At 51.6% G+C, this 19,469-nt stretch overlaps 1 protein-coding gene across 1 annotated transcript; it reads left to right on the forward strand.

Annotated features, from left to right (window-relative positions):
- The first annotated feature begins 10,527 nt into the window (after positions 1-10,527).
- Positions 10,528-12,064, forward strand: ACKR5 (atypical chemokine receptor 5). Its single transcript, XM_032785488.2, has one exon. It carries the CDS (start codon positions 10,687-10,689, stop codon positions 11,779-11,781), a length of 1,095 nt encoding a protein of 364 aa, XP_032641379.1. The 5' UTR covers positions 10,528-10,686; the 3' UTR covers positions 11,782-12,064.
- The last annotated feature ends 7,405 nt before the right edge of the window (positions 12,065-19,469 follow it).

Consider the following 19,469-nt stretch of genomic DNA (forward strand, 5'->3'; position numbering starts at 1 on the left):
ATTGGCCAGGAACTGTGGCCAATAGGAGCTGCAGGGGTGGTGCCTGAGGATGGGGCAGTGTGGAGAACTGCCTGGCTGTGCCTCCATGTAGGAGCTGGAGTGGGGACATGCCGCTGCTTCTGGGTGCTGCTTGAGTTAAGCACCACCCAGAGCCTGCACCCCTGACCTCTGCCTGCACCCCAACCCTGATCCCCTTCCTGCTCCCTGAGCCCCTCGGTCTCAGCCCAGAGCACCCCCCTGCACCCCAAACCCCTCATCCCCAGCTGGAGCCCTCACCCCTCCCCAGCCCCCTGCCCTAGTCTGCAGCCCCCTCCCACACCCTGAACTCATTTCTGGCCCCACTCTGGAGCTCTCACCCCCTTCCGCACCCCAACCCCCAATTTCATGGGCATTCATGGGCCACCATGCAATTTCCACACCCAGATGTGGTTTTCCCGCCCCGATGTAGCCGCACGCATTAGAAGCACATCAGTAGAAGGTGTAGACAGCTATAGAATCATAGAGACCTCAAGCGGTTGTTTGGTCCCGTCCCCTGCACTCACAGCAGGATGAAGTATCATACGCCACGTGGTATGCATGCAGATGGATGGATGTAGTGTGCATTAGAAGCACGTCCATCAGAGATGCAGACAGCTACAAGCCCTGGTCATAACAAGCAACCTATTCCCCTGCTGGACTATATAACAATTGACGGTTTATTCAAGCAACTCTCCCCTGGTTATTAACTGGGCCCTTACTACAAAGCATGACCTGTTTTCCTCCAGTGCCCAGCCCAGCAATACCAACGCTCCCCACTGCAAAGGGGTGTATCAGCCAGGTGCCTCAGTGAGACCCACATGCTCACAGAAAAGCCTGTTTCTTAGTGGATGAAGGGGGCGAGTTCTGTCCCGCTCAGTCTCCCAGATCACGTTTAGAGTGGCCTGGCCTGGCTCAGCTGACTCTGGCCTGTCGGGTGGCAGAGCCATCCAGGCTAGTGCCCGGGCCCTGAGATCCCAGTCTCAGAGACCCCATGAGGCAGGAGGGACTCAGAGCCTGAATCAGTTGACCTGGGCTCTGAGATGCAGCGTAGACACATCTCACACACGGAGTACGTCACAGCACATCTCAGAGCCCAAGTCAACGGCTCAGGCTCACAGAGCTCGGGGTGGAGCTCAGCCTTGGAAGCCCACCCCCAAGACCTCAGCTCCAGCTGGGGCTGCAACATCTACACAGCCGTTAGCCCAGTGGCCTGAGCCCCGGGAGCCCGAGTCTGTTGATCCAGACTCTGTAGACGCTCCCGTAGCGGCCGGCACCAGGTGCATCAGAGGAAGGCACGAGAAAGCCTGCAGTGATGGGATAACCTGTTCGCAGGGAAAGCCCCTTCTCCTGAATGCTGGCAGCCAGAGGCTCCTCTCTGCCCTGGAGCTGGGGGTCCGGACTCCAAAAAATCCTTCACCTCAGAGGAAGAGTTATAGGAAACGTCACCAATGGGCCCTGATTCTGCAGGGTGCAGAGCACCCTTCGATTCAGCCCCTGGCAGATTGGGATGGGGTTCGATTCCTGGCAAGAGATGCACAGAATCAGGACACCTGGGTTCCTTTCCTGGCTCTCCCATTAATTTGTTGTGTCTCATGTCATCACTCTCTGCCTCAGTTTCCCAATCTGTTAAATGGCTAGAAAAATACCTCCCTGCCTGACACAGAGGTCACAAACCCCACCTAAAGATTTGTAAAATGGTCAGACGTCCTGCCACTGAAAGGCAAAGGGCTAGAACAACCATAGCATCTGTCCTGGTTATTGACTCGTTTCTCCATGTAACTATATCAGATCGTTGGCAGACTAAAGGCAGGTACAGAATCACAGAAATGTCAGGCTGGAAGGGATCGCGAGAGGTCACCCAGTCCAGCCTCCCGCACTAAGGCAGGATGCAGTAAACCTAAACCTGCTCTGACAGCTGTTTGCCTGACCTGTGGGGGGGATCCCACTGCCTCCCTTGGAAGCCTCTTCCAGAGCTTAACTACCCTTAGAGTTCGAAAGTTTGTGCTCATATCTAACCTAAAGCTGCCTTGCTGCAGATGAAGCCCATTGCTTCTTGTCCTACCTCCACTGGACATGAGAACAATTAATCACTGTCCTCGTTATGACAGCCCTGGACAAATGCGAAGATTTATCAGGTCCCTCCTCAGGCTTTTCACAAGACTAAACATGCCCAAATTTTTAACCTTCCTCATAAGTCAGGTTTTCTAAACCTTTGATCACAACACTCTAGCTAAGGCCTCAGCAGTGCCAAGTAGCATGGGGGCAATTACCTCTGGCATCTAACCTACGACCCTCCTGTTAATACAGCCCAGAATGATGTATCACGTTGCCGGCTCATATTCAGTTTGTGATCCACTCTAACCCCTGGATTATTTTCAGCAGATCGACCGCCTGGCCCATCATTCCCTAAGCGCAGTGCTTTGCACTCCTCTTCACTGAATGTCACCTTGGCGATTTCAGACAAATTCTCCAGTTTATCGAGGTCATTTTGAATTCTAATCCTGTCTGCAACCCCTCCTAGCTGCACATTTTAGAAGCGTGCTCTCCGTCCATGAAAATATCGAATCGTGCCAGACCCAGGACCGACCCTGCTAGATACATCCTCCCAGTTTGATAGAGCCCCTTTGAGAACTCCTGAGTACAGTCTTTCAGCCAGTTGTGCACCCACCTCACCGTACTTTCATCTAGACCACAGCTCCCTAGTTAGCTTCTGCTAATTGCATCAAAAGTCTTATTAAAATCACCATCTATCATGTCTACTGCTTCCTCCTTATCCACTGGGCCAGTAACCCATGGGTTGCTAAAGCAACGTGTGCCCCGTTGCATTTGGTAAGAGAATAAAGGCAAAGGGTCCTCGCTTGCAGTCATGGGGCAGGGTCCCTGGGATACCTGCTTTCTAAGGTTTGTTTTGTTAGAGGCTTAACATATAGGGGCCATTACACTTCCCTGTTCCTGCTGGGCCTTCCTTCCGAGCTGATTGCTGATCACAGTGTCTTCTCTGCTTTTGAGAAGGAGATTTCCAGGAATTGTTTTCCAGCTCACCACCCGATGCAAAATGTTCTCTCTGAAAATGCCCCCCAGCCTCCGCCCGCCAACTGCTGGAGCAGTGCCAGAGCCCCCCTCCCCTTCCCCTCCAAAACTGCAGAGCAAACATGTCTTGCGCAGGAGTTGTATCAGCCAGGAGGAGGCTTGGTTGTAGGAATTGGTCTGCAATAAGACTCGGCTGATGGACTAGTTGATCAGACATCGAATGGGTACCTACCTCCTCGCCAGGCCCACGGGGCTATCGGCATTCCTCTTGCCAAGTGCGGGGAGATCTGGAGACGGACAGAGCTGAAGGAGAACAAATGTTTTGGATTATGATTTGTATTACCTCGCAGCTGAGAAGGGGGCCTTCTGTTGGCTCCACAAACACACAGCAATAGTCCCGCAAAGTTTTAACTGGGTAGTTTGTTCTCCACTTTCTGTCCTAATCAGCCAAGTGGCACAGGCTGTGTTGTGCCCCAGACGAAGCTGCATTACTGGTGGAGGAAGCGATTGAAGCTGTAAGGTCTCTGCACACCCAAGTAAGGCCGCTGATTAGTAACATTTCCAAGACCCTTTGGAAGAAAGGTGCTGGGCCAATGCCTCTGTAGCTGGCTGGTTCCCAGACTGAGACACTGGGAAGGAGTTGCTCACCAGGCCTGGGCTTGGGTATGGTCTGGTAGCTTCTGCTGCCATGTCCCCACTATTCCCCAGCAGGATTCCGGCGCTACTGAGTGGACTGGCTGCAGTGATGTGGGGATGCTGCTTCCCCTCCTCATGCGCGGGGCCGATTTGTTTTGGGATAAATTAAAGAATGCTCTGGGGGGGCTTGGCTATTACGTGGGGAAGGAATAGACAGACCCAGATTCCTTTATTCCAGCCATGGATCAAACTCTATCCAGGCCCCTATAGACACAATGCTACAGGTCTCCCTATCCCCACTCTCACTTGGTGTGGCAGTGATTGGGGTTCCTTCCTCCCACCACAGAGAGGCATGAGGCCGCCTTCTCCCTCTCCAGGTGTAGCCTCAACACCCCCTGTCTCTGGCCCAGAGAAGTGGGTCTTAGAAACAATGCCCCACTGAGCTACATGGGGTAGACCCTGCCTCTTGGTGCTACTATCGCAGGCTCTCTGCACACTCAGGCAATGGTTACTCTCAGGTGACAGCTCTGAGATTTTCATTGCAACCGGGAGGGCTAGAAACGATTGAAAAAAAAAGAAAGAGAGGTTTTGATGTCATCTCACAACTCCGGGAGCTAGTGGGGGGCCTTAGGCAGGGGTCAATAACATCTCCGCCTTAACTCATCTTGAGTCATTGGGACAGATTAACCCAGAGCCAGGAAGGCCAGCTTTCCTCCCTGCCTGGAAATGGCTGCTGCGAGCTCTGCTGCAATCTAAGTACTAATCGGGTGGGCTCCGTCTCAGCGAACAGGTCAGGCAAAAGCTGGTTGGGGGTCTGAGTGGGGCAGGCCATCGATTTTGGAGCCTCGCTCTGTGTGGAAAAGGAAATTAACCTGGAAAAGATGCCACCCACTGGCCTACCCCACTTTCATGTCCTATCTGACCTGTTTCCAAAATCTTCCTCCCCTCCTGCCCCCCAGCTCTGCAGTGAGACCAAACCCATCTTCATTCTAGCTGAGCCAGACCCCAGTGATAAGGAATCATGTCCAATGTGACCTTGCGCTGGGCTGTGTTTGCAGGATATCAGGCGATGATGTACGTTTCCTGTAGGGAAGAGAGGTCCGAGGGGTGGGGGGATGTGTGTGGAAGAAGCCAGCAAGCCCACCTTGAGCTCACTCTGGGAACGACGGTCCCTACAGCATAGATCCGCCTGAGCCACAGAGCTGGAGGCACCAGGGCACCGGCTGCTCCTTTGCCACCCACCCGGGCACACCTTCATCCTTCCACTGCAGGTGAGCATGTACCTGTTACTTTCCACGTGTCTCTTTCCTCCCTCACCGTATTCAAAGTGCCAGGCTTTGCAGTAACAACCACCCAGCGCCCAAAGGATGTTGCACGTCAAACCACGTCTGTTAATGGGGTTAGATTTCCGCAGGCATGAGTCCCCCCCAAATATCTTTCTTTTCTTTCTCCAAACATTCTGAAAAGAGCAACTGAGCTCCACCCTCCTCCTGCTGCACCGATGGATGCTTTTGCAGCTGACTACCAAGTTGCCGAGCATTCCTCTGGGCTGCAAAAACAACGAGGAGTCCTTGTGGCACCTTAGAGACTAACAAATTTATTTGGGCATGAGCTTTCGTGGGCTAGAGCCCACTTCATCGGATGCATGCAGTGAAAAATACAGGGGCAGGCATAAACACAGGAAAGGAGCGGGGTTGCTTTACCAAGTGTGAGATCAAGTTTATGAGATGAATCAATTAACAGCTGGATATCAAGGGAGGAAAAATAACTTTGGAAGGGGTAAGAGAGTGGCCCATTACAGACAGTTGACAAGAAGGTGTGAGTAACACTAGGGAGAAATTAGTATTGGGGAAATTAAGTTTAGGTTTTGTAACGACCCAGCCACTCCCAGTCTTTATTCAGGCCTAATCTGATGGTATCTAGTTTGCAAATTAATTCCAGTTCTGCAGCTTCACATTGCAGCCTGTTTTTGAAGTTTTTTTGTTGAAGAATTGCCACTGTGAGGTCTGTTATTGAGTGACCAGAGAGACTGAAGTGTTCTCTTTCACTGGCTGACCTCACCCTTGGTAAAGCAGCCCCTGTCCTTTCATGTATTTATACCTGCTCCTGTATTTTTCACTTCATGCATCTGATGAAGTGGGCTTAAGGTTACCAGATAGCAACTGTGAAAAAATGGGACGGGGGGGTAATAGGCTCCTATATAAGAAAAAGTCCCCCAAAACAGGACTGTCCCTTTAAAAACGAGACATCTGGTCACCCTAAGTGGGCTCAAGCCCACACAAGCTTATGCCCAAATAAAGTTGTTAGTCTCTAGGGTGCCATAAGGACTCCTCGTTGTTTTTGCTGATACAGACTAACACGGCTGCCACCCCGAAACTCTGGGTTGCATGCAGCTTCCCCAAGCTGCCTGAATTCCTAAGCTCACGGTGAGGAGGGCACTATAAATATCTAGCTAGAGTAGCGTGTTCTGTAAGCTTTCCCGGGAGGAACCTCTTACCTTGCATGTTCTTCCAACGGCATCACGCCGAGACCTGGGTCACGCCGTGTGTGGACGCAGCCGCTCTGGGATTTGGATAAGTCGGCGGTTCTGGAGGTAGTGTGATGTGACGGTCAGTTGCTTCTCTCTGCAATTTGTAATTACCATGCCTGATTGTGGTCCCGGTGGAAAATGGAACAGCAAAGACCCTCCCAGGGATGAGATTCTGATAGCACAGAGCGGTTGGAGCCACGAAAGGGGGAGCTGAATGGCACATCTGTTGCTTTGGCCCAAGGAATATAGTGGTGCTGGAGTGATCTTGAGCATATTTAACATGCTAAATGCTTTACAACAACCCCATGGCCACTGGCTCCAAGCTCAATCAGCGATTGGATTTTGGGACATGAGGACAGGCTCCATGCAGACAGGGTCAGAGCCTCCGCTGAAGTTAATGGAATTACACCAATTTCCACTAGCTAAAGATCTGTTCCAGCAGTTCTTTAAGCCAGTGGCTCCCAACCTTTCCAGACGACTGTCCCCCCTTTCAGGAGTCTGATGCTGTGACGAACTGGGACTGTTCCTAATGTTTGCTCTGAATACTGTGTTGGTGCCTCAGTGTCCCCTAGGCAGTTCTTAAGTATCTGGCAGAGCAAAGGGCCAGTGCACCTAATGCCTGGCACTCTGTATCCTAGCAACTGATGGCCTGGGCCCCTCCTCTGCAAAGGTGCCAACTGCAGGGTTGAGACAAGGCATCAGTGACCTCCTCGGCCCCGAACAGGGCTGAGGCAGAGACGGAGGGCTGGAGGGGATTGGCAGTTCTGGCGCTGCCTCGGGTGACTAGGACGTGAAGTCAGACCTAGGGGTCTGGCTCACGGCCTCCCCAGATGGACCCGGCCGAGGGCGGTCTGGTTCGCTGTATCTACAAGCTCTGTTTAAGCACTCTGTTTCCTGTACTCGAATACAACCTCTTGTTTTGCTAGCTGCAGCGTCACGTCTGGACTGCAAAGTGGCAGTGCCAGGCACCCTGTGCGCTCTCCCCAGGACCCTTCGCCTCGAGCTGTGTGCTGCGGCTGTGGGAAGCCCACGGACGGGCACGCAGGATGCTGAATGCTCCAAGGTGAGCGACCACAGGAGGATGACAGACCGTGTGACGCTCTCTCTGCACTGAACAAGGTCTGCTCCAAAGGGAGAGGAGGCTCCAAAATCCTGACTGCGCTTTGCTGCCGGGAGCAGGTTCCAAGACATTGACCCGAGGACTCCGTGACAATCCGTTCTTCGCTGTACCCCTACAGTCTCAGCCTTTGCTTACACACATGACTTGGCTTACGCAAAATCAGATATAAAAATACAAGGAAGTTGTCACAGCCTGCACTGCTACTGAAAACATGGCGCATTTTCACCGTTATAATTATAATATCCAGCCTGAAATATGAACATTGTACTGACATTTCAGGAAAGGGTCTTAACCACACGCGATCGGCCAGCGTCTTCAGACAGTCGCCGTGCTTGCCGCAGTCTTCCATTTATTCAACCCTGCATTTAAGGTTTCGTACGTGCGGCTCATATCATTTTAACGTTTTAGCCAAGCGTCTTCTTTCTCTATCAGTCTCTAATATGGAACTAAACTATTGTTGTATGTAAAGCAAATAAGGTTCTTAAAATGTTTAAGAAACTTCATTTAAAATTAATTAAAATGCAGAACCCCCCGGACTGGTGGCCAGGACCCGGGCAGTGTGAGTGCCACTGAAAATCAGCTCGCGCTTCGCCTTCGGCACACGTGCCATAGGCTGCCTACCCCTGGTCTAGCATATAGAGCAGTCTAAACAAGTCATTGTCTGTAGGAAATTTTAGCGTGTCCTGACTTCGCTGGTGCTTTTTTATGTAGCCTGTGGTAAAACTGGGCAAATCTCTAGATGAGGTGATGTCCCCCCTGGAAGACTCTCCGTACCCCTGGTTGAGAGCACTGAGATTGGCTACGGGTTTGGGCTAATATTAGTGGAAATCATTTTCCTGCATATGCTGCAGGGTTACATAGCACTTGTCCTCAGAGGATCTCAAAGCAGACAAATATTTACCGAGCTCCCCACTGACTGAACTGGGGATGGCACCTCCGTGTGAATTCACAACGAGGATGCTTCCACGGTTTCAGTTTAGACTCGGGAACAACCAGAGCACTAACGTCTACACTGCCATTTTTAGCCCCATAGCCCAAGCCCCAGAAACCCGAGTCAGTTGGCCCCAGGTTGGGAGCTGCAGACGATCGTGTTCATGCAGCCTTCCTCCCTTCATGATGCCTCTGCCCACCCAGTTCACTGGCTGCGGATTTAGACTCCCTTAGACCTAGCTGAGGTGCTGAAGCGAGGAACTTCCTCTGAGACTTAGGTGGAAGATCAGTTTCAGTGCTCTCTGTTTTCACGCTGTCCCGTTTTGCTCAGCGCAGCAGCTTGGAGGATCAGAGATGAAACTCTTTCTTGCAGCATGCACTTTGCGTGAAATGAAGGCTCTTTAACAAGGCTCGGGGGTTCTGAGCTTGATGCTGGTTTCTCTCTGGCTGCAGAGAAGCAGTAGCAACAGTGGGTGAGGCAGAGGGAAACACGAGGTCAGAACATTGTCACCCAGTTTCCAGCAACAGGTTTAGCAGCATCATCTCCACATTTTTTCTTACATTTAAGTGAGACTCAGAACCCAGCAGCAACCACTGCGACACCGATGGCTGGAGAGTCAAGTGCTCTGAACCCAAATGCCAAGTTCCTCTGTAAATCTGGCCATTCGTTTAGACGCCGAAATGGGAGTCATGCTTCTTTGAGAATCTCACCCTGATTACAGGTTTCAGAGTAGCAGTCGTGTTAGTCTGTATCTGAACAAAGAACAGGAGTCCTTGTGGAACCTTAGAGACTAACACATTTATTTGAGCATAAGCTTTCGTGGGCTACAGTCCACTTCATCAGATGCATAGAATGGAACCTATAGCAAGGAGATATATCTACATACAGAGAACATGAAAAGGTGGGAGTTGCCCTACCAACTCTAAGAGGCTAATTAATTAAGACGAGCTATTGTCAGCAGGAGAAAAAAAAACCCTTTTGTAGTGCTAATCAAGATGGCCCATTTCAGACAGTTTGACAGGAAGCTGTAAGGATACTTAACATGGGGAAATAGATTCACTGTGTGTAATGGCCCAGCCATTCCCAGTCTCTATTCAAGCCTAAGACCTTCTTGTTAATTAATCAGCCTCTTAGGGTTGGTCTGGCTACTTCCACTTTTTCATGTTCTCTGTATGTAGATGTACCTTCTTACTATATGTTCCAATCTCTGCATCAGATAAAGTGAGCTGTAGCCTACGAAAGCTTATGCTCAAATAAATGTGCTAGTCTCTAAGGTGCCACAATTCTCCTGTTCTTTTTACCCCAATTACAGTGGTTCTCATAGCTTCTTAGAGTTTCAGGCCAGGAGGGCCCATTAGAACATCTCGTCTGACCTCCTGTGTAGCCTGAGCTAGAGGATTTCACCCGGTTTGAGCCCAATGACTTGAGTTTAGCCAAAGCATCTACAGAAGGGCATCCAGCCCAGATTCACAGACATCTACCACCTCCTTTGGGAGTTTGTTCCGAAGGTTAATCACCCTCACGCTAAAAAAGTTTCCGTCTTATTTCTCATTGGAATTTGCCTGACTTTATTTCCAGCTATGGAGGCTTGCTCTGTCTTTCTCCCTTGGGTTAAAGGGCCCTTCAGTACCCAGATTTTGTCCCCGAGAAGGTACCTAGACACAGTAAATACTTTATCAAAGAGAAGATCCAGAAAACAGAATTTGCTGAGCTCACTTGAAAATCTGCCCACGAGTGACCTGCTCACAGGCTATGTTTACCCTGCAAGAAAAAGCAGGACCAAGTTTCAGAGCCTGGGGTCAACTGACTTCGGTTTCTGGGGCTTGGGCTGTGGGGCTAAACATAGCCGTGTAGACATTTGTGCTCTGGCTGAAGCTGGGGTTGCAAGACCCATCCCCTCGTGGGGTTTCAGAGCCCAGGCTCCAACCCCAGCCCTTCACTGAAAGCTTTAGCCCCACATCCTGAGCCCCGCAAGCCTGAGTCAGTTGACCCAGGCCAGCTGCCATTGTGCCGTGGGTCGTTTATTGCTGTGTAGATGCATCAATAGCGAGTCTACTGGGGGCAGAACCTGGATGTCCTTTGGCCTGGCCCAGTACCGTAATCACAGGCGTGTTCTTCTCCTCTGCAGGAGACAATTCAACTGAGTGGGGATAGCAGGAGAGGTTGGGTGATCTGCTCTTCAAAGCAAACATTGCTGCTTGTGGGGGATGTGTGTGTGGAGGAGGGTTGTTGTGTGTATATGGGCACGTGTGTGTGTGTGTGTCTGGGCGTGTGTCTTTGTGTGGAGGGAGGGGATGAGCTCTGGGGATCTGGAGAGGGCTTTGGAAAGGATCCCCGTGGCATGTCCTTACTTGTCATTCTGTAGCCAAACCCCAGCAGTTAAATCGCCTTCCCTTTCTTTCCAGCCGCTCGCCGTCCACAATGGCCGAGGTGACCACGCTCCCCGCTGAGACGCCGGATCCCTTTAACGAGTTCGGGGACTACCACAACTGGACCCAGCTGCTCCAATACCTGAACTACACCTTCACCTTCTGCGACACCCATCTGGACGAGAACATCAAGAGGGTGATGCTCTTCATCCTCTACTTGGTCATCTTCGTGGTGGGGCTGGTGGAAAACATCCTCGTCATCTGGGTCAACTGGCACACCTGGGGCAACAAAAACCTGGTCAATCTCTATATCCTTAACATGGCTATCGCCGACTTAGGGGTGCTGTTATCCCTGCCCATCTGGATGTTAGAGGCCATGCTCGACTACACCTGGCTCTGGGGCGGCTTCCTGTGCCGCTTCATCCACTACTTCTACTTCGCCAACATGTACAGCAGCATCTTCTTCCTCAGCAGCCTCAGCGTGGACCGCTACGTCTCCTTGACGACTTCATCCCGCTTCTGGCAGCAGCATCAGCACCGGGCACGCCGCCTCCTCTGCTTCGGCATCTGGCTCTTCGCCGCCCTCCTCCCCATCCTGGAGGTGGCCCACACACAGCTGGTGAACTCGATTGAGCCCATGTGCATCTTCCTGGCCCCCTTCGAGACCTATGATGAGTGGGCCCTGGGCATCAGCTTAGCCACCACCATCATTGGGTTCCTCATCCCGTTCTCCATCATCGCTGTCTTTAACATACTGACGGCCAGGTACATCAAGCACTCCAAGCCAGAAAGCAGGAAGCACTGCCTCCTGATCTACGCCTACATCGTCGTGTTCCTAGTATGCTGGCTGCCCTACCACGTCACATTGACCCTCCTGACCCTCGACGGCAGCCACTTCATTTACAGCTGCAACGTTGCCAACTTCCTCTACTTCTTCTATGACATCATCGACTGTTTCAGCATGTTCCATTGCGTGGCCAACCCCATCCTCTACAACTTCCTGAGCAAGAACTTCCTCAGCAAACTCATCTCGGCTGTGGTGAAGTACATCCCCAAAGACCAGATCAACCAGAAAGGCGGGGACCATTCCTCTTCCAGCACCCAGCACTCTATAGTCATTACCAAAGACAACATCCCACCTAATTAAACATCCACCAGGCTCTCCACGCATTGCTGGCAGCTGGTCCCAGGGGTGGCTGGCTTCCTAAATCAGACCCCCAAAAGATTTCTTCCCCTGGCAATAAAGCAAGACACTTTGCTTTCCAATGGCATTTTCTTCTTGCCATCCACGGCTCTGAAAGCTTGGAGGGACGGTAGAAATGAGATGCTGTGGGGAGTGGCAGATATTTTGCCTCTGACGTGCTGCTGTATCAAATCTATTTAGCTAAAGAAACAGAGAGGAAGAGATGTCCTGTTTTTCAAAGAAATGCTCAGTGATTTACTACTATCGATTATTCTGGCTACCCAGGGACCTCAACGCAAATCCGGCTGCTTTGCTCTCCAGCTCCAGCCAAGCAGGAATTGGAACGGGCAATGTTTTGCCACCAGCTTTTCCGCGATGCCTGCCTTTTGCTTGCCGATGTGCTCCAGGTATCCCACACCGGGAAGAGACCAGGCGTTAAGCTGCCTCTTTCATTGAATGATCTAGGTCAGGAATTCTTTTCCTTCGGAGCACAAATCGATCGAGTCGCAACACCCGGCGAGAAAGATGAGGGGCTGACCTCGCAAGGTAAAGCCAAAGGGAGTGGGAGCCATGAAGCAGAGTGGAGCCTTCACTAGGGAAAGAGCACGTCAGTGCCAACAGAAAACAGCTTTTGGAGAGCAATATTGCAACCACAGAGGGAAAGAAGCAGGGAGGAATCAGGCTGCAGTCCACTGTACAGACGTGTTCCCCTAAGGATTTGACTACATTACTTTTGTTGGTCAGAGGTGTGAAAAAAACACACACTCCGACCGACATACGTCTCCCCAGCTGGTGTGGACAGCGCTGGGTTGGAAGAAGAGGCTCTGCTTCTGACATCGCTAATGCCCCTCGTTGGGGGTGGTTTAACGAGGCTGGCAGGAGAGCTCTGTTCAGCCCTGAGTGAATTTTGCTAAAGCATGTGGGGAGGGGAAGGTGTGAAGGTAACTGGGAATTAATAAATCACAAAGAACCAACTGATCCACGGCCTTGGACTGTTACAAATACAGAAAAACAAATTGGACAGGATCTGGGGAAAGGGTGCGTAGGTCAAGGAAAGGAGAGGCGGATGGCAGGATGTTCCCAGAGACAAAGCCATCCCTTGGGTATAGCGAAGCAGGGCGACTGCTCTGGGCCCTGTGCTTTGGGGGGGGCCCTGTGCTTCAGTGTGCCTGTGTCGTGCGGGGGACGCCAGGCCGGCCCGGGGGGTGTGGTTAGGGGTTCGGGGGGGCTTGGTGCCAGCAGGGGGGTTGGACCCACACTCACTGGCTGGAAGCGTGCGGTGCATTTCTTTTCTTTGCTCAGCATCGTGGGGCTTGGGCTCAGTCTCTGGCAGTGGCAACCCCCAGCCTGCCCCGCTGACGCCCAGTGTCACCCACTGCTGCCACCGCACCGGACAACAGTGTCCTCACGCTGCCAGAACACGCCCGCGCCAGGCCGATCCCATTCACTCCCTTTCCCCCCTGGATTGCCCCAGCACAGGGGGCTCCCTCGCCCCTAGTACAGGCGCCTGGGACTCTCCATCATCCCTTGCCCCCCAGCACTGGTGTCCCCTCCCCACACCAGATTTCACCTGAATAAAAATGTTAAGGGGGGGGCATCCAGACAGGCTGATTTGTCCCGGGCTCCTCAATCCCTAGGAGCTGGAAGAATTAATCCTAGAAGACAAGAGAAGCGGGTGGGACCAGCCCTGCTTCTCGGAGGAAGTGCAGTGCATTCATTCCGGGGCTTTCGGGTGATACATACCTTGCTTAAGGAGACACTCCGTGTCCTTTTGCCTCCTTGTTCACCTGGGAGGCAAAGGGCAGGGGCCTGTGGATTTGCGAGATGAAGGGGTTTCCATAGCGAATAATTAGCCTTATCAGGAGGTCTCTCACCCGCCCTGCCTCACCCCTCAAGACCTCACGTGAAACAGACCATGTGACATTTCACAACATTGTGACAGATTACAACCATGGCGGAGTCTGTATCCCCTTTCTCCCCGCTCAGCGCTCTCCTTGGAATGCCTCCATGCTGCTCTGTAGTGGTCTCGCAAAGGGACGTGGGTCACTCCTGGCTCCTCCGTCCCCAGCCCGGGGAGCAGGAATCGGCTCTCCCAAACGGCAGCAGGCCGGACACACAACCAGCCAATCCAGTACCATTCTCACTCCCGACGGGCCTTTCGCTGGCTTCCAGCCCACACCTTGCTGCCTACGTATATCCGTATTTGCCTGCAAAACACGCCCATTCATCTCCACCAAGGCCTTGCATGAAACAGCTAAGGGGAAAAGGCACCGACCCTTTTAAAAAGAAGCAACTTGTGCCCGTTCCCCTCCTCCTGCTGTGCAAAGTTTAACAACTTGTACAATATAAAACAGCAGCACAGACTGTCGGCTCTTTGGGGCGGACACTTCTGTGTTTGCACAACACATACGGGTAGCTCCCGGCCCACAACTGGAGCTAGGCTGTGTAACTCTGTGCCGCGGTAATCCAGACTATTACCACCACCACGGACACATTAACGGGATGGCAGCCGCTCGCCAGTGATGAGGTCCAGAAAGCCAGTCCTGAGCTCCCCAGGAACGGTTCATAGACTCGCCTTTGTCTGTCATCTTTGCTAGTGGTGAAGCACTGGAATGGGTTACCTAGGGAGGTGGTGAAATTTCCTTCCTTTGAGGTTTTTAAGGTCAGGCTTGACAAAGCCCTGGCTGGGATGATTTAGTTGGGGATTGGTCCCGCTTTGAGCAGGGGGTTGGACTAGATACCTCCTGAGATCCCTTCCAACCCTGATATTCTGTGATTCTATGATTCTAATGAAATGGAAGGCCACTGCATGATAGCATGTGACAGATCCGCTCTACCTGCGTAGAAATGTATCCAATTTCTTCATGATATCTAAACATTTAAAGCTCGCTATATTTGACCTATTAAACGTCATTTTTAAAAACACGGTTCTGTTGCATGGATAACTTTATGTGCCACGATTCAGAGAGATTAAAGCCAGAAGAGATCATCTTATCTGACTCCTGCACAATCCAGGCAGGAGAATTTTACCCGGTGACCCCTGCGCTGGAGCCAATACCACGAGGAGGAACTAGACAGCATCTTTTAGAAAGGCAGCCAGACTTGACTGAAAGATTTCCAGTGATGGAGAAACCTCCACATCACTTGGTGAGCTGTTCCAATGGTTAATTACCTGCAGGGTTAAAAAATGCAGAATTTCTAGTGTAAATTTGTCTGGCTTTAACTTCTAGCCATTGGAGCTTTGCCTGATAGATTAAAGAGCCCTCTGCTATCAGATCTCTTCTCCCCACATAGGCACTTAAAAACCACAAGCCAGTCACCTCTTCACCTTCCTTAGCACTGACATATCATCCAGAGCGGTCCATTAGAAACACTATAGTGCAGTGAGACTCAGCCCCTAGGGGTTCAAGGCACCAAATTAGTGATGAGTATTACCCACAAGAGCCACCACAGTGTGAATTCATTGTTTCATTTACTATAGTATTATCTAGTCATGGTTAAACAGTACGACAGGCAATATTTAGTGTGTGTATAGACACGCGCACGCACACACACACGCGCGTCTCACTGCAAAATGACTGAGCAGGTGCTATTCTTTTATCAGTGGCAGTTGATTAATAACACAGTAAAAACATCCTAATTGGTTAATTACTTAGATTGGTTAATAATTAAATTGCACAGTGTTTTAGTATCATGTGCTGCAAAGAGCCGCAGGAGATGCATTTAAGAGCCGCTTGTGGCTTGTAAGTCTCATTCTGAGTATCACCGCTAAGACAGATCTACCGATCTTAGGTACTTACAAGATCCTCATTATGACTAGCTGAACGGACCATGCAGTCTTAAACATATTTATCCTTGCCAGAGTCCTGAGAGGTAAGGAAGGATTATTACAGATGGGGAACAGAGGGACGGAAAAACTAATTTTCAGAAGTGTCTAGGTGATTTGGGAGCCTAAATTCTACAGCTGTTCAATAAGATGTAGGCTCCTAAATCCCTATCTGAAAATGGGATTTTGGTTCCTTTCAAAGTTTTACTGCAATGCCCAAGGGTACATAGGGAGTTAGGGCGAAGAAGGGAACTGAACCTGTTTTCCTCAAATCCCAGGTTAGTGCCCTAGCCGATTCAGGGACACTTGGTGCATGGGGTTGCGTCCCATGCCATCTTGGCAAACAGCCCTTGATGGCCCTATCCCAGAGGTGTGCAAACTATGGCCCACGGGTCACATCCGGCAAGCAGGCCCATCTTGCCCGGCCCTTGAGCTCCCAGCTGGGGAGGCTAGCCCCTCTGCCCCAGCTCACTGTGCCGCCAGCGCTCTGGGCAGGGGGGCTGCGTGCTCCTGCCCGGCAGTGCGGCGGTGTGGCTGGCTCCGGCCCGCCGGCTGCCAGACATGCTGCTCTGAGTGGCATGGTAAGGGGGCAGGGAGAGAATTGGATAAGGGGCAGTGGTCCGGGGGCAGTCAGGGGACAGGGAGCAGGGTGTGGTTGGAAGAGGTGGAGGTTCTGGGGGAGGGGTGGTCAGCGGACAGAGAACGACGGGGGGCTGGATAGGCGTGAGAGTCCCAGGGGGTCTATCAGGGGGTGGGGGTGTGGATAGAGGTTGGGGCAGTCAGGGGACAGGGAGCAGGAGGGGTTGGATTGGGGGTGAGGTCCTGGGGGGGCGGTTAAGGCCAGGGGGTCCTGGGAGGGGATGGTCAGGGGACAAGAAGCAGGGGAGATTGGATGGGTGGGGGGTCTGAGGGGGGTGATCAAGGGATGGGGAATGGGGGAGTTGGATAGGTGTGGGAGTCCCGGAGGACCTGTCAGGGGGAGGGGGTGTGGATAGGGGTCAGGGGTGGCAGTCAGGGGACAGAGAGCAAAGGGGATTAGATAGGGGGTGGGGTCCCAGGGGGCAGTTAGGGGTGGAGGGGTCCCTGGAGGGGATGGTCAGGGAGTTCTGAGGGGGCAGAAAGTGGAAGGGGGTGGATAGGAGGTAGGGGCCAGGCTGTTTGGGGAAGCAACCTTTCCTACCCAGCCCTCCATAGTTTTGGAGCCCTGATGTGGCCCTCGGGCCAAAAAGTTTGCCAACCCCTGTCCTATCCTCTGTGAACTCAGCTAATTCTTTTTTGCACCCAGCTACACTTCTGCCCTTCACAGCATCCCCTGGCAACAAGCACCCCAGGGTGACTGTGCGTTGGGTGAAGAAATACTTCCTTGGGCTTGTTTTAAACCTGCTGCCCGTTCGTTTCACACAACAGACGTGGCGAGCAGAACCAAACCTCGCACATCGCTGCTGAGGAATTTAACCCAGTCCAAGAAATGTTTTAAAAGATGGGTCTCTGCAGTAAGAGGCACTAGGTAAAATTTAAAAAAGCACCCAAGTGACATAGGAGCTTGAAATACTAATGAGGCACAGAGCCATTCATAGAATAGCAGGGTTGGAAGGGACCTCAGGGGAGCATCTAGTCCAACCCCCTGCTCAAAGAAGGACCAACCTCAGACAGATTTCTGCCCTAGATGCCTAAGTAGCCTGCTGAAGGACTGAACTCACACCCCTGGGTTTAGCAGGACAATGCTCAAACCACTGAGCTATCCCTGCCCCCACACCTTGATGCTTTGGAAAGGGACAGGAACATTGTGTTTTCCAGATCTAGAGCAATATATATTTTCCATCCGTTTACGATCCTCACTCTACGTGTAGCACGGCGTGAAACAGACTGAAAACGTTCCCAAAGAATGTCAAGTTTCCCAAATATCTACTTACGATGCTACCACTGTGGGTCATCAAACATTTTAAATACAGGGTGGTGGATAATTAAAAAGTCATGAAAACTCTCCAACACGGCAATATCGTAGGGATATTTTCCTTAACGCAGTCACAGCTTGCCAATACGTGTGCTAGAAAAGCCATTTGTCCTTTAATAAACGCAGATGGGGCCGGAGCCAATAAACACATGCGGTTTGGGCCATCCCAGCTCCTCACTTCAAGCGCACAGAAAATCTGGGCTGGGACAGGTGGCCCAGCAGCATCCCAGTTTTATGATGACTGTTCATTACTTACATGACAGTAGCACCTAGAGGTGCCAACTGGGATAGTCAGGGAAAAGTACAGACATAGTGAGCCACAGCTGTTCTCTTCCAAAGAGCTTTCAATGTGTAAGTAGGAGCACTAGCAGCAGAGCCAGGGACGTGATCATTCTCCTCTGTTCGGCATTGGCGAGGCCTCTCCTGCAGTACTGTGTCCAGTTTTGGGCCCCACACTACAGAAAGGAAGTGGACAAATTGGAGAGTCCAGTGGAGGACAACAAAAATGATCAGGGGCTGGGGCACATGATTTATGAGGAGAGGCTGAAGGAACTGGGATTGTTTAGTCTGCAGAAGAGAAGAATGAGGGGGGATTTGATAGCTGCTTTCAACTACCTGAAAGGGGGGGGAGGGTCCAAAGAGGATGGAGCTCTGCTGTTCTCAGTGGTACCTGATGACAGAACAAGGAGTAATGGTCTCAAGTTGCAGTGGGGGAGGTTTAGGTTGGATATTAGGAAAAAAATTTTCACTAGGAGGGTGGTGAAGCACTGGAATGGGTTACCGAGGGAGGTGGTGGAATCTCCTTCCTTAGCGGTTTTTAAGGTCAGGCTTGACAAAGCCCTGGCTGGGATGATTTAGTTGGTGTTGGTCCTGCTTTGAGCAGGGGGTTGGACTAGATACCTCCTGAGGTCCCTTCCAACCCTGCTAGTCTATGATTAAACCGTCAAAGGACAGACAAGTCTAATGATTTTCCAGGCTGGGGTCTGAGGTAAGAGAAAGTGGCTTGCCTTGATGTCACATGTGAAGTTTGTGACAGAGATGGGAAATGAATCCAGATCTACTCATGTAGGGGGTTATACTGCTGCCCATCCCCGTAGCATCTGGGTGGCTCCCACGTAAAATCAGCCAAAATAGAGAAATCTGTGTAGCGTTTCTGGCACATCTCCCAAAGCTCCCTGGCACAGCTCCAGCACCATCTCTCCCGCAGTTTTACAGAACAGGTCTGGTTGGTGAGAAGGGGCAGCAAACAGCTTGCCCATCCTCCCTGATGTCTGAATCTATTAAACTGGCAGGCGTGCTAGAGCGAAGCCAATCGACTTTTGGCTCAGACGCCCACACACGGCAGCCCTTCCACAGAGAAGACGAACGCCTGGGTTTTCTTCAAGAAGCACTCGAGACGACTCTCCCGGGGAACGGCTGCCTCATTTCTTTGCATCAGCTGAACAACCAGTTCGTTCTATCCCTGAACCGAGAAGGCAGACTTGTCCCTAGAGAAAGGAACGTGCCTCTTGAAAAGACCAGCATCATCTGCTTGTTAGTTTGGTTTGCCAACAGGAAGACAACCAGAAGGCTGTCTGGGCCTGAGTTGCAATTACACTAACTCTGGCAGCACATAGGGGCCTAAACGCAAGTATAAATGACTCCTTGAGAATCCCCCTGGGGCAATATAGAGCTGATAGAAGGGCCCTTGGCATAGGGGATGAACTGGGGGATGACCGGACGATACTGCACCCAGGGCCACTCTCTGCTCCCCAGATGCTACTGGAAGCAGAATTTAATTTACAGCAGCCCTCAGGCCTGGCAGAGTGCAGCAGAATTACCGGTGATCCTTGACCTCTGCCACCGCCCTGGGCCCAGGAAAAGAGAAACTGA

Source organism: Chelonoidis abingdonii, chromosome 26 (assembly GCF_003597395.2).
Source record: "Chelonoidis abingdonii isolate Lonesome George chromosome 26, CheloAbing_2.0, whole genome shotgun sequence".
Lineage (NCBI taxonomy): Eukaryota > Metazoa > Chordata > Testudines > Testudinidae > Chelonoidis > Chelonoidis abingdonii.

Coding starts and splice junctions, on each gene's coding strand:
- ACKR5 (XM_032785488.2), top strand. CDS start 10,687: ATGGCCGAGGTGACCACGCTCCCCGCTGAGACGCCGGATCCCTTTAAC.